The sequence below is a fragment of the Nicotiana tabacum genome, chromosome 5 (genome assembly GCF_000715075.1).
Source record: "Nicotiana tabacum cultivar K326 chromosome 5, ASM71507v2, whole genome shotgun sequence".
Lineage (NCBI taxonomy): Eukaryota > Viridiplantae > Streptophyta > Magnoliopsida > Solanales > Solanaceae > Nicotiana > Nicotiana tabacum.
The window spans coordinates 105,820,997-105,836,706 of record NC_134084.1 but is presented as its reverse complement, the minus strand read 5'-3'; the positions used below and the strand labels follow the sequence as shown (position 1 = coordinate 105,836,706).

Below are 15,710 nucleotides of genomic sequence, written 5' to 3'. Positions count from 1 at the left end.
TTTTAAGATTGAGTCCAATTATCCAACTATATCTTCTCGTTTTTTAAGAAATAAATAAATCAAGCTGAAGACATAAGGAGTGTATTTCCTAAAATTCTTCCGCTGATATTCTTTATTTGTACTTCCTCTGATATTCTTTATTTGTACATACTATTCTTTTGCTTTTCTAAATACAAATGGGGTAGTTGCTTCTTTATTTGAATCAATCAAACTAAATGGGGTAGGGGCGAAATCGTGTATTTGTTTTTTGGTTAAAAAGAACGATGTTATTGAATGCAATAGAAGAAAGAGAATGAGGTGGCCAAATTGTCTTTGAATTGTGGTCTACTATGGTGTTTTAAAGCCTAATGCGTAAGGTGTGAAAATCGGGTCACTTGTACAATAGCCTTATTTGAGGCCATTCTGCCACACGTTAGCCTAATAGGCTAAGTTTATCTGTCAAAAGAAAAATTCATGTAACTATTTTTAATAAAAATTGAACACACCAAACAAATGGGAGACAATTTAAAGAGACTTCAGAAAGGCCATACAATGCAAATATCCGTAAAAATCATAGGAATTGGTATTCTATACTGTGAAATGAAAAGAATTAAGTCGCAGATGCAATCGACCATTAGAAGGACGAAAATATCGCGACCCAGTGACAAATCCCGAAAAGGGATTAGGATTATGGAAAGAGATTTTTACCTATCTATACCATATATGAAATCTTATTATCCTCAATGTTTAAGGTATGATTTAATTATAAACCCGTATACCAAATTACTAATCATATACCATACTTAATTAAGGGTCTAATTAATGGGCAGTTTTTACTCCTTAATTAAAGGTATTATATCCCACGTTTCTCTCTCCCCTTAATTCCTAAGATCTGACCATATTCGTTTTCCCCCTCCCATTTCTTTCTCTTCTCCATTCCTTCTTCTTCTTAAAAAATACAGAGATGAGACCCATTGAGTATATCATCTTCATCGTGGTAGATGGTTTCCGCCATCTGCCAGATTTGTAATATATTATCTTCAGCAACACTAGCGACGACCCAGTCTTCACATGGGTTCCATGAGAAGTCAGAAATTTTACTTGTATGACCACCATGAATAAAGAGCAACTCCAGTGGCCCATCTTCTGCATCTTCTGCTGTTTTGTTCTTCATCAATCCTGGAAAAATTGATTTGTAGTTTATTTGTAGAAATTTTGTAGATAAAGAGAAAATTTTGTAGTCAACATTTTTTTCCAACATAGATTGTAGTGTAATTGTAATATAAATGTAGTAATTTTGTAGATACCCTTCAAAACAATACTGCTTTATACACACGTAAACTGATTTGTAGTTTCTTTGTAGATTTTTTGTAGAAAATTTGTAGATATCTACAAACTGGATACATTGAATTTTAATATCCCAATTCCCATTTCAATTGTAGCATAATTGGCATTTTCGACATAATTGTAAAAGATTTGTAGAAGTTTTAGTCTTCCCAATCTACAATTGATCTACAATTTTACAATTTATCTACAATTTATCTACAATTTCTGGAAATATGTCTTCTTCTTCTTCTTCTTCTTCTTCGAGTTTCAATATGAAATTTAGTCAAAACCAAGTCTAATCTTCACCAAAACCCCTCAAAATTGAGATATAAACTCCTAAACATATTCCGAATTATTTACAACAACATCCAATCCAAACAAATAATGATTTTTGAAAACCCAAATTTGAATTCAAAGCTTTCAAGCTTTTTAATGGCTATCAATGGTGGAAAATATATGGAAGAACAGATTTTTTCAACTTTGAGTTGTTGAAACTCGAAAATTTGAATTGTTCGTTCTTTTGTTTTTTTCGAGAATTTGAATTGTAGTTCTGGAGAAAAATACGCAGATGAGAAATCTCCTTTCCCTTTTTTAAAATTGAATTTAATGTAGAATCAATTAACACCAAGATTCTCTCCTTAATTTTAGCGCGTTTTAGGGAATATTCTCCCTTTTAATGCCTAATAGTTGAATGATATATAAATTGTTGTTAAAGTGTGAACTGGACGGGTAATTAACAAACTATGCACATTTAGGGTAATAAGGTTTCATATATGGTATAGTTAGGAAAAAACCCCGTATGAAAAAATGGCATGGTATAATAATGCATAAAGAGAATTGGTAATTTTTAACCTTATTAAGTTTGACAAAAGCAACCCTAAAAAATTGACATTATATAGTCAAATCATAAACGCAAGTACCATTATTTCTTCTTCTTTCTCCCCATATTTCTTCTTCAATCTTTACTTCTTTTCTCTCCCCATATTTCAGTTATTTTCTTCAATCTAGCAAAATTTCTTTTTCTTTCTCCCCAAGTTGTTGATCATCCTGAGGTAAGTCTTTAAGGGTTGTTTGGTATGAGGTATAAGAAGGTATTGTGCTGGTATAAAAATTTAATACCATCTTAATACTTTGTTTGGTTAGCAAACCAGGTATAAGTTATCCCAGGATTAAAATTAACACCGGGATAACTTATACCTTATAGAGGGTGTGGTAATTAGCACAGGTATAACTTATACATTCTTCTCACAAATTATGCAATTGTCATATTTAATACAACATACCAAACAATGGATAAAAAACAATCCCAGCATAACTAATCCTAGCATAACTTATCCCAGCATAATGTATACCAGTATAACTTATTCCGGCATAAGCCATATTCAAACCAAACGACCCCTTAATCTATTAGGTTTAAGCAACTCTTGTCGTAGCCTGAGTGTTGGTTTGCCAGAAAGTGATGACCTGATATATTCACTTAAGGCTATGACATGACAGTACCAAATACAGAAACAAGAAGCAAGAAACCAAAAAAGGAGAAAATTATATTACCATGTATACATGTGTGTATATGATATATATATACACGGATAAGGAAAATAAATTTGTGATATACATATTATTATTGTAATATACATATATATATTTATTGTCTACATGGTGCCAATATTTATAATAGAATTTTTTTTTTGCTAATGATACGTTGTGACACCGTACAAAAATCCCAAGGATTATTTTGTGAAAAATGAGAAGTCTGTTTGTTTTGGGCCAGGCCAAACGTGGGCCTTTTGGCGAGAACACTTCACATTTCCCTTATAAGATTGTAAGAATAGCACGGTATAGCCAGTTTTCGGACTGGTCATTTAAAAATAGCCAGTATTTATGAAGTCAATGAAAAATAGTCATTATTTTGCTGCAACAGAGACCGGTCCAGCATAATATACTGGAGTTCGGTGCATCTGTGTATGAACTCCAACATATTATGCTGGACCGGTATACTTTACTGACTCCAGTATAATATATTGGAGACTGGAGCACGGGTGCTCCAAACTCCAGTATATTATACTGGACAATTATACTTGCTGGAACTCCAATATATTATGCTGGAGTTCTAGTGTACTTATGCTGGAACTCCATCATATTATGCTGGAGTTCCAACATACTTATCCTGGAACTCCAGTATAATATGTTGGAGTTCAAACATACTTATGCTGGAACTCCAGTATAATATACTGGTGTATTTTTCGGGTTTTGAACAGTGTTTTCGCTCAGATTTATCTTTACATGAAAAATGACTAAATTTCGATTACTTTTGAAATTGGACTATTTTTAAACGACCAGTTGTATATCTGGCTATTTTTGAATTTCGCTTTATAAGATGTGCAGATGAGATTTACAATCTACAGTTCTTATGGTACAAGATTCGCAGGAAGGAATTTGCTTAGAGCTTTTTACAAGATATACATGTGGCTAAAATTTTCATATACATATAGCGAAAGCGAATCATTTAAATATCACTAGTTTTAAGGTACATGCATAATGCATTGTGTATATACTTAGTATAGTATAATTTTTTATAAAATATACAAATATTATTAAAGTATTGTCACGATCCGAATTTCTCCATTGTCGAGACCGTGATAACGCCTAACATTACACTTACCAGGCAAGCCAATGTTAGAAGTTATTTAGCCATTTCTTTCCATTTTTAGTAATCATCAGTAAACAGGCAAATGAATCGAAATAAATGTAAGATGTATAGATATCAGTTTCGTTTACATAATACTCCCACCCAGAGATTATCACAATTCATGAACACACTATGATTTTCTACAAACATCAGTCTGAAAGAAATTACAACTGTTTTGGAAATAAGGAAAACAATAATATATAGATGTAAAAGGGGACGCCAGGGCCTGCGGACGCCAGCAGGACTACCTTGGATCTCCTAGTTGAAAATATTTGCAACCGACCTCTCGATCAGCCACTACCGGCTCCAAAATCTGCACAGAAAGTGCATAGTACAATATCCGTACAACCGACCCCCTGTACTGGTAAGTGCCGAGCCTAACTTCGACGAGGTAGTGACGAGGTTACGGCGGGGCAAATACAATATAACCTGCATACAGTGTATAATAAAAGCAGAAAGAAGGATAGGATAATATAAAACAGTAACTTGCAAGAAATGAATACAGAACTCAGGTTCTTATCAGTATCTAGCTATAGCCAATCCTTAAGTGAAATGCAAAACTATAGAATAATTTACATAGTAGAAGAAAGATACATAAACACATAAACTGATGCAGCGCGCATCCCGATCCCACCATATATCAATATGATTGTTCACCCTTATTACTCCACATTAATCCACCTTTATTCCTCCTGTTGCGGCGTTCAACCCGATCTCACCATATAATAATATTTCACCCTTATTCCTTCTGTTGCAGCGTAACCCGATCCCACTATATTATAACATTTCACCCTTATTCCCCCTCAACATATCACCCTTATTCCTCCTATTGCGGCGTGTAACCCGATCCCACCATATTAGCATCAATTACTCAGTAAGTACATAATTTTACAATTTAACTCAAAACTCTTTACAACATTTAAACCTCAAACCAAAGCAAACAGAAAGCTTGTACATTATGAAACTTCACACAAATAATACTATTCAGCGAAACCAATCTATAATATAACATAAAACATTGATAAACCAGCTTAAGCATATAATAGGAGATAATGAAACTACGGGGTAACTAATATCTTCAATAATGAAAAACTATGTTTGACAAGTAGCAATTAAGCATGGAAATACCAGTAAAGCATGTAGCAGTTAAGGCAGAAAAAGACAATATAAGAAGAACGGGAAATAAACAGGCAAAACAGATAAATTGATGGCGCATAGGTACTCGTCACCTCACTTATACGCCACTCACATCGATTTTCACATAGCATTTAAGTCAAGGGTTCCTAATCCATCGAGTCAAAGTTAGACACGTTACTTAACTCGATCTACATGCCACACTCAAAGCTCAACCACGCTTTTCTCTTCACACAAGCCTCCGGACCAATAGAATCTATCAATTCACCAACCAAAAAATTCAATTTAAGCCCCAGGAACTACCCTCGATTGCAAAAAATCAATTTAGGCCATTTTTGAAAAAGTCAACAAAAGTCAACACCCGGGCTTGCTTGGTCCAAACCCGAAATTCGGACCAAAATATAATTACTCATTCACCCCCGAGCCCGAATATATAATTAGTTTTGGAATCCGACCTCAATTTGAGGTCTAAATCTCCAAATTTTGTAATTCCTAGTTTCTACCCAAAAATCCCCAATTCTACCATGAAAATCTTTAGATTGGTTGAAATCTTGTAAAATGAAGTGAAATATTGAATGAAATGAGTTAAGAATCACTTACCTATGATTTGGGAAAGAAATGGTCTTTGGAAAATCGCCTAAAGGGTTTCTTGTTTTGAAAATTTTGAGAAATGAGCAAAAATCCCATGTAAGTTAGGTTTTACACAGCTGCAGATGTCACATTTGTGAAATTCGAAAATGCGAGAAAACCATCGCATTTGCGAGGTCTCTTACACTCCTGCTTCCTTCGTAAAAGTGAAGAAATGCTCGTAATTGCGAGCTGATCTGATCGCAAATGTGATCAAATGGTCGCAAATGCGAAGTCAACCTCCCCCTTTTCCCCATCGCAAATGCGAAGGTTTGTTCGCATTTGCGAACTTAGGTTGGCTAGCATTTGCGATGAGAAGCTCGCAAATGCGTCCTCAACAGTAATCGCAAATGCGAAGCTTGACCTCGCATTTGCGAGGTCTGAGGCCTACAACACAGCTGAAGAACACCCACAATTTTTCTAAGTTTCAAATCACGCTATAGCCTATCCGAAACTCACTCGAGCCCTCGGGGCTCCAAACCAAACATGCACACAAGTCTAATAATATCATACAAACTTGCTCGTTTGATCAAATCGCCCAAATAACACATAGAACTACGAATTTAGCACCCAATCACATGAAATTCTTAAGAACACTTTGAAATTCCTATTTTTATAACCGGACGTCCGAATCATGTCAAATCAGTTTCGTTTCTCACCAAATTTCACCGATAAGGTATAAATATTATTTTGGACATATACCGGAATCCGGAACCAAAATATGGACCCGATACTAACAAGATCAAACATTAACCAAATTCTTAAAACCATTTAATATCTAGTCTTTCAATTTTCATCAAATTTCATTTCTCGAGCTAGGGACCTCGGAATTCGATTCCGGACATACGTCAGGTCCCATATATTGATACGAACCTACCAGGACTGTCAAAATACGAGTCCTTGTCTGTTTACTCAAAACGTTGACCGAAGTCAACTAAATCAACTTTTAAAGACAAAAATTATTATTTTCATCAACTTTTAACATAGAAGCTTTCCGAAAATACGTCCGGACTGCGCACACAAATTAAGGAGGAATAAAATGAGGTTCTCAAGGCCTCGGAACACGGAATCGAGTTCTAAAATATAAGATGACGTTTTGGGTCATCACAAGTATGTGATTGAATTATATAGATATTTTTTAAAAGAACAAAAATCTTCAAATAATGAATATTGATTCTATTTAGCCAACTTAATAAAGAAAAAAAATTATATCACACAAAAGTATTGTAATTCCATATCATAAATTTGCTATATTTGCGCATTTGCTTTACTAGCTTAAATAGAGTAGAATAATATGTTGACTTGTACTCAAATATCATGCTACAATATGTTTATCATCAGCCTTAAAAAAACAAATTTTATTTGCTCAATTAGCTAATATGAATTTAATCTTATTATTATTGGAACTCAATCGAATAATATGAAAAATAAAATGAGACTCCATATTGTTAGGTTTAACTATCATATGACGAATTTAATTGGATGAATAGTATTTAAGCTCAACTAATTAATTTGTTCGTAGGAATAAATAAAATGATTGTCATAAAAAATTAATTTAGAATACTAATTTTTTAAAACTATTTTATCCAACTTGAAGAGTATTGTAATGTACTATTGCAAAAAGTATAAAAGTAATTAACATTTCATAGTGAATATTTTAAATATCATAATAGTCCTCCGATCCCTTGCCTCTCCTCCTCCAACAACCAAATAAATCTAATTCATACCTTTATTTAGCCCAAAATCTCCCCATCTCCTGATCTCAATATTAATCACTAGATAATCCCATCGACTATTTATTTTATCAAATTAATATGCTCAATCTTAAAAATAAAACCATTAGATAGAATGAATGGTGCATAAAAGGATACCACCAAATATAACTTCCTAAGATTATGTAATGCCGCACAAGGTCAAGAGACAGAGACCAAAGAATGGTTAAAGGTCAATGCACATTGACACCCTACTTGAAGATGCATAACACAAACATGTCTTATCATTTTTCTCATGATATTATTACAAATGATTTAGCTTCAAAATTCGAATTTTTCCTTGTTTTTTCTTATCACAATCATGAATTCAGACCAATTTGGTCCAGAAACAATGTTTTGTTCCTTTCTTCCAAGGGACATTGTCATCGAAATTCTCTTGAGACTTCCAGTAAAGTCATTGTTGCGCTTCAAATCTGTATCCAAACCCTTTTGTTCTTTAATCAAGAACCCTAATTTCATCTCCAAACACATTGGCAAAACTACCCAAGAAAAGCCACCCCATCTTCTAATCATGGGTCGCCATCACAAAACTCTTGAAGTCAAGGTACGTTTAATTCATTCCCTAAAAAAACCTAGTCATATTCCTCCTCTTCATTTTGACGTACCATTTGGTTTGACCTCTGAAAAGACAAGAATTGTTGGCTCCGCCAATGGCTTAATCTGCTTGAATCTCGTTAACCATAATGGTGTCGCGATTGTTATATGGAATCCAGCCATTAAAACATTCAAGCCAGTTCCGAGATCTCCATATGTTTCAACCCTAGGTAAACTCAGTGTAACCGATCTAGGGTTTGGTTATCACCCAGGGAATGATGACTATATGGTTGTTCGACTCTTGAACGTTGCTACATCGAGGAGGAAGTATGAGGTTGAAGTTTACACGTTGAGCACGAATTCTTGGAGAAAAATAGCAAGTGATGGTCGTGTTTTGTTAGTTATTCTTCCCTTTTGGAAACCAATGGCTCCTGGAATGGTCGTGGTAAAAGGTGTTATTTATTGGGTAGGAGTTGAAGTTAGAAATGAAGAAATGTGTAGTGTCGTGGTTTCTCTTGAAATGAGCATTGACGAGTTGAATTTTATTTCACCACCTATAGAACATCATGGCATTGTGGTTGACCTAAGGGAAGCAATAACATTAAGGCTCTTCAACTTAAACGAATCGTTGGCTTTGATTTATTCTGAAAATCTCGAAAAAGTTGATATATGGATGAATGCAGGATTTGATATATGGATTTTAAATGAAAATGATGTTGAAAGAACTTGGAGTAGAAGGTTTAAAGTTGAACCAAGTCAAGGGTTGTTATTAGAAGCTGGATTTTGGGAGAATTCTAAGGCATTGGTAGCAGAAGAGAGGAAAGACATGTGTTTTGATGTAAATCGAGAATATGTTTATACAAAAGGTGAGACAAAATTATATTTATATGATATTATTAAAGGAGATGTTGAGATTATTGAAAACCATGAGCTTCGAGCCCCATTTCAAGCTTATAGTTATTTGGAGAGCTTGGTGAATGTGAAGGGAGGAGTTAATGTTGCAAAGGAGGTTGATTTGTCAAAGTTATTAGATTTTGACCCTTTACTTCTTTGATTTTCCAAATTTTAGGTTGGGATTTTGAATGAAGTCTAGTTTAATTGGTCAAATAAAGGTTTCAAGGACCTTAGTTTACTGCATAGTTGTATTAAAAAGTATTGTATCTCTCTAGCTGAAAACAGAGAAGGTAATTTAATTGTAATTTTCTTAAGGAGATAGAAATATGTCCTTTGATATATTTGGCTCTCATTTCATTGATACATGATAATGATTATTTGTGATCACTATAAGAAATTGAGGATACGACGACATTTATTTAGTGACTACTGAAATAAATGTCGGAGAAAAAAAGATTTTTTTGACATTTATGACAAAATGTCGTAAAAACCACGACATTTGATATAAATTGCCGTAGACACAATGACATTTGATACTAAATGTCATAAAAAAATAACATTTGATACAAAATATCATAAAAACAATGACATTTGATATAAAATGTCGCCGGAACAATGACATTTTTGAAGAAATATTATAAAAAGTACGACATTTGCTACAAAATATCGTAAAAGCTAGACATTTGATATAAAATATCGTAAAAAAGATGACATTTGGTACAAAATGTAGTAAAAACAACGACATTTGATACAAAATGTAGTAAAAATACGATATTTATATCAAATGTTGTAAAAATATGTTGATACAAATGACAAAAAAATATGACCATACTTTAAATGTCATATATTATTTATCGGTAATTACGAACATTTACATCTACTATTGAAAATTTCTCTAATTTTTTGAATTTTAAATCATTCTTTGTCTAAAAAAAATCATCCTTTATATTTAGTATTTAATTAGTGATAATTACTTACAACATAAACGATTTTTCTTATTGTTGATTAGTATTTTAAAAGGTTCGTTAGGACTAGCTCCTGGCTAAGCATTTGCAACGGCTCAAGTGTAGGGCTTAATTTGTGAGGCTTATACCCTGTACATGTCAGATGACCTTCAGAATAACAATATTATTTCATAGTGTCGAATATTCTACACTTCACATGTTTCTTACCACTGAATAATTTCATCTATTATGTACCAATTAAATATCACCGTAATGCACTTCTAGGCTCTAACGTATAAACACAGTTGAATAAACAACAATACCTTATTTGAAAAATTAGCTTATCTGACTCCTCAACAACTCGTGCAGTTACTCTATCGGAGTTTTGTTTTAATCCTAAACATTTAACATTACATATGCATTGCTAATGTCATAATTAAATCAGTGCAGTATGAACTCGGGTAACGACAAAAAAAGGGGTTTTTGAGTGAATAAGTATGATGAACAAACTATATAGGTAAAAGAAACAACAATCTTTAATGTTGACTTGCTTATCGTTGTGAAAAGAATAATTATACTCTACAATATAGCAGCAGTTTGATCAGCCCCTGCTAGTTTTCTATCTGATTCACCTACAGTAGCAGCAGGTTGATCAGCCCCAGATCTTCTCTCTTGCTCAGCTGATACTAATTGCAAATTAGACTGCCCCTGACCACAATTAATTTGCCCAGAACTAGGTTGAGCACCAGTTACATTCTTGGCAGTGGCTTCACGATTAACCAATACTTCACTGCCTAAAACAACACCTGAATCTGTCATATATGGATTTTTTTTGGGAAAATATTGATCTTTTGTTTATTGTTCATGAATGGAGCAGTGTAAATTTCGAAAGATTCATCTTTATTGTAAAGCTTGCTTGTTTGTGATTATAAAATAATTTTTAAAGCCTATAAAGGAAGTTTTTGCGAATATGCTGAGTTTGTTTGAAATTTCATATTAAAATGGCTACGATCCTTGTTGCTGAAAAATTTATTGACATTCTTGGTTAAATTTTGAGGTCTCTTAAACTTTTTTTTAATCTAACTTGACTTGTTGAAACTTATTTTAGTGTTCGATCTATCTTGACTTGTAAGTGATGGGCAATACTATTTTTTTTGACAGTCTGAACTTCAGAATCGTCAAAGTTTCGGAGAAACAACAGATGATGCATTTAGGGCTGTATTTGGAAAGGAACAGCGTGGTCGGGTTAGATGCTATGGTAGATCGGTGACGACAAGCTCTCTGAAAAAAGATGAAGAAACCACCAAACTTAAACAACAACATGCCAACGAAATAACTTCTCTGAAGGAAGAAATGAAGGAAATGATGAGAGAAGAAATGTGATTTTTTTTAGTCAATTGGTAAAAAATAACCCTGAGACTGGATTTTCATGATATACAAGGGTGTGTTGGATCTAATATTTCTTCACCGGTTGATGCAAGTAGTGCACGAGCTATGAGAGGCCATAATCTACCACATTCTTCTGGCTCAACTCATGCCCCGAGTCTTGAAAAGGTATTTATATTTTACCAAATAATATAATGGTAGGGGTAAATTTAATCGGATAGTATAGCGAATATAAAATATAAATAATATTTGAAAGTAGAGAGGTATATTTGGCCTTTTTCCCTTGTTATTAAGTTAAGTGATTCTACAATTAAAAAAGGAGCTCGTAGACAAGAACAAGCATCTCAAGCTTCTGATTGATCAGCTTCGAGATCTTCTTTCTGACCTATCAACATGGCAAAGTCCTTGTTCTACATGACTTTGAAACTTCAAGCAGATAGTTAAACAAGAGAGATGTTGAATGAAAAAGGAACCGTGTTCAACTCTAGAAAACTGCTTTTTATTGTACGGAGGTTACTACTTTATCCAAATACTTGGTTATTGCGAAACATCTGCAATTCTATGCAACTTAATGCTGCTCGCAGTCCTACTTTTCTCTTGTTTAGATGCTTGGGCTGAGATGTGTAAGCATACCTCGGGGAAGAGGGAAAGGAACTACAGGAAAAGGAGAATGCTTTTGATCTCACTTGTTATTTGTTTACTTTCTTGTACACTATAAGTTTTCCTCGGGGCTTCCTTCACCTTCTTTATCCGACGGTCTATCAGAAACAGTCTCCCTGTCCCTCTAGGGTAGGGGTAAGGCTGCGTACATCCTACCCTCCCCAGACCTCACTTGTGGGATTATACTTGGTTGTTGTTGTTGATTGTTACGATTATAGAATTATGTTAATTCATATTTTTGCTTCTCTTTCACCTGTATATCTTTTTTGTGTTTGACATTGTTATGCGATAGTAGTGAAATAAAATCTCATTAGTTCTTAGTAAGATATAACCAATGCATACTATATATTTGTTTCTTTCTAATTTTTAATTTTATTTTGAATGTGTAGGAAAATACGGGTGATGCAATTGAAAATGGTGGCGACAAATTAATTTGATTCATTAAAGTGAATGGTGAAGACCTTTTGAAAAATTGTGATATTTATTTTAATTTTATATGAATACTATAAATATGAATACATTTGATTTTATAGAAGTCTTTGCTAGTGAACTTCTTGAACCAACAATGCTTTACTACTGTAGATAGTACACAAAATATGTTCTTTATTGAAGTTTATTTCAAGTATATGCATTCGAATTATTTTTATTCCGTTACTTATTCTATTACTTATTATCTAATTTAATGCTTGAGATCATAATACACACATATATATATACTGGAAATAAATGTGGACAAAATTTAATGTAAACAAATATAATTTTTTAACCACAAAATTGTGGCTAATATAAATATTTAAAAAATTACTTCATAGTATAGACAAAATTGCCACGCTCAAAAAGTGTGGCCATAGGGATTGTCAATCCGGTATTTTTAATGATAATTGTTGCTCTAGAAGCCACACTTTAAAAGCGTAGTCTATAACGTGACAAAGATCACGCTTCAAATGTGTAGCCTTATGTCATAAAAGCGTGGCTATATGACAAAATATAAGCGTGTCCTTTGTACTGTATCGGCCACACTTTTAAATCGTGGCTTCTAAGGCAACATCTACAAAGCGTGGCCAATAGTCAAAGGTTACGGTACTTTAGGCCACCCCCAAAAAGCATTGCCTAAAGTCGTAAAGTGTTACCTTTGACCAAATGCTACACTTCTTGGCATCTTAGACCACACTTCTCAGGGGTGGTTGTAGGCCTAAACCTAAACACGCCTATCGCTCAGGATTCGAGGCTCGCTCAACAATTACTAGGTTAATCACATGTTAAAATTTCTAATTAATAGCGTTGACCCTCAAAATATATTAACAAATGAATGATATTAACTCAAATAACGAGTCATAGTATTGCATATTTACTAAGTGAGAACATCGTGAGGGTGAATATTATTTGAACATTTTTCTGAATATATAGATAGCCGAACTTTGTATCTTCAATCGCTATAATTGTTTTTTTTTTCTTAGTTTTTTTATCTCCCAAAATTATTATGAGACTTTTATTATTTTACTATTTAAATGAAACTTTATATTTATTTATGAAGGAGTAATATTTTGAATTATAATATTGATAAAGTTTATTGATTATTTACTTTTAGAAAGGTAACTAAATTTGTAGTTTGATAATAATATATAACTTTTAGCCTTATAGGGAAGTAATCAAATGTGTGTTTTGATAATAATTTTAACACTATTGCATTATTTATACTTGTAAAACTGAATTTACTTAATTCTTTGATTTTTTAAACTTTTAATGTACTTTCTATCCTTTTATTTTCTTTTCGATTTCTTAAACTAAAAATATAAAGTTCATGAAGCTTACACCTCACCTGATATTAAATAAAATTTCCATGTCTATCATGTATGCCTCGCATTTTAAAATATTGTGCCTATTTAAATTTTTTTATTAAAATATCAATGTTTAGTAAAAAAAAATATTATTATTACTACTACTTACTAGATGTTGGATTTATTTAAAGATGAAATATTTAAAATAAAATAAAAATATTGATAGAACCAAGGAACTCACAATTGATCACAATTTAAAACATAAGTGAAAAGGTGTACTCCAAGCCTTAGAAGTCCGTACCTATCCGCTCCTATCTCAATCAAAATCTCGAATCGGGTTTGGCTCAAAATCTCAAATTGGGTTTGGCTAGATTTTCTACAAGGAGCTATGTATGGAGAATATTGGAGATTTAGAAGGAAAAAATTTTGGCGGTAAGAATTTTGCTTCCCTCCTCCCAATTCTAATAAATACAGTTTCCTTCCATAATTAGAATTCTTCAAAAAACCTAATTTTTTACATTCGGCTGTACTATAATAAATACTTGGAGAAGAAAAAGTTGTTTTTGCTGCTGAGATTCACAAAGCTTATTAGCTACAAAGCCAAGGTACCAGTTTAGTTAACAAATTTCTTTTTTTTTTCCTTAGTTGTTTTAATTTGGGTTAACAGATTTCTTTCTTTTTCTTAATTGTTCGGATTTGGGTTAATAATTTTCCTTCTATTTCTTAATTGTTCGGATTTTTTTTGAAGAATGTTAATCTTTTTAACCTGATAAAAGTAGAGAGTTACGTAGGTTGTTTGACCAATAGAAATAGTATATTGATTTAAATATAAAAGAACCGATAAATAATAATGAACACAATGGACCTAGATTTTTACAAGCAACTCTAACTTATTTGAGGATGAGACATAGTTTGACGAATAGATGTTTGGAAGAAAGTTCAGTACATAGTTTGACGAATAGATGTTTGGAAGAAAGTTCAGTTTTTTTTGGGGGGGGGGGGTGGGGGAAGTTATTTAATTTGTTTTGCTTTATTCATATCTCTAATGTGAGATTTTGCATTTTAAAAATACTTACTAAGTTTCTTCTTTCTTAGTTGTTTAGGCTATTTAAGTTTGCTTGCAAAGTATGTTTGTAATGCTTAAACTTTATGTATAGAAATAATGGTACTATTTGAAAAGATTGGATTAGTATGATATCATTTACTAGTTCAATCTAAAATAGATCTAAATCAAGTTCAATCAAGCATCAATTTTTATACTTATTTTTTAAAAGTTATATTTACTCAAAATGTCAATTATGGTATTCTATAGTTTGATTTTGCTTAGTCATAATAAAATATTAAATATTATGGCAATAGGGTGAACTAGTTTGTAAGATTCACTTTTGAAAAAATAAATAAAGAAACTAGATATGTTTTTTTCCATGCCTTGAATGAGCACATTTGTATAGTCATTAGTAAAGTGTATAAATTATAATAAATATTCGTATTCTGCGATATACTCTTTGTAGTTTCTATCTATAATTACTCTTTTTCAGTTGATTTTTTTGCTATATATATAGGTTATTCTTAATGGATAAGAGTTGAATAAACATATTGAATAGGAATGATTTCTTTATATGAGAATGGAGCCAAAAAGTTTCTTCATTTTGCCTCATTAGATAGGCCTAATGCATATGAAATCTTGTGTCCATATCGGAAGTATCGTAATATAAAATTTATCCCAAAAGGAATGATTGTTGAACATATTGTGGTTGATGGATTTCTACCTAGTTACGTTAATTGGATTTTTTCATGGTGAGACATTATCTTCATGAATGCCTGTGGATAGATTAGATAGGGGTGATGAGATACAAGACTTGGTGCATGATGCTTTTGGAGTTCCTCCTATTAGTGACTTTATTAATATGGACACTCATGATCATAGTTTTGATGGGTCAAATCAACATAATGCGGGATTTGATAAGAAAACAGAGAAGTTTATTAA

The 15,710-nt window shown here is 32.6% G+C and overlaps 1 protein-coding gene across 1 annotated transcript; it reads left to right on the top strand.

Annotated features, from left to right (window-relative positions):
* Nucleotides 1–7,744: 7,744 nt before the first annotated feature.
* Nucleotides 7,745–9,274, top strand: LOC107824295 (F-box/kelch-repeat protein At3g23880-like). The gene has a single exon (XM_016651043.2). It carries the CDS (start codon nucleotides 7,829–7,831, stop codon nucleotides 9,113–9,115), a length of 1,287 nt encoding a protein of 428 aa, XP_016506529.2. The 5' UTR covers nucleotides 7,745–7,828; the 3' UTR covers nucleotides 9,116–9,274.
* The last annotated feature ends 6,436 nt before the right edge of the window (nucleotides 9,275–15,710 follow it).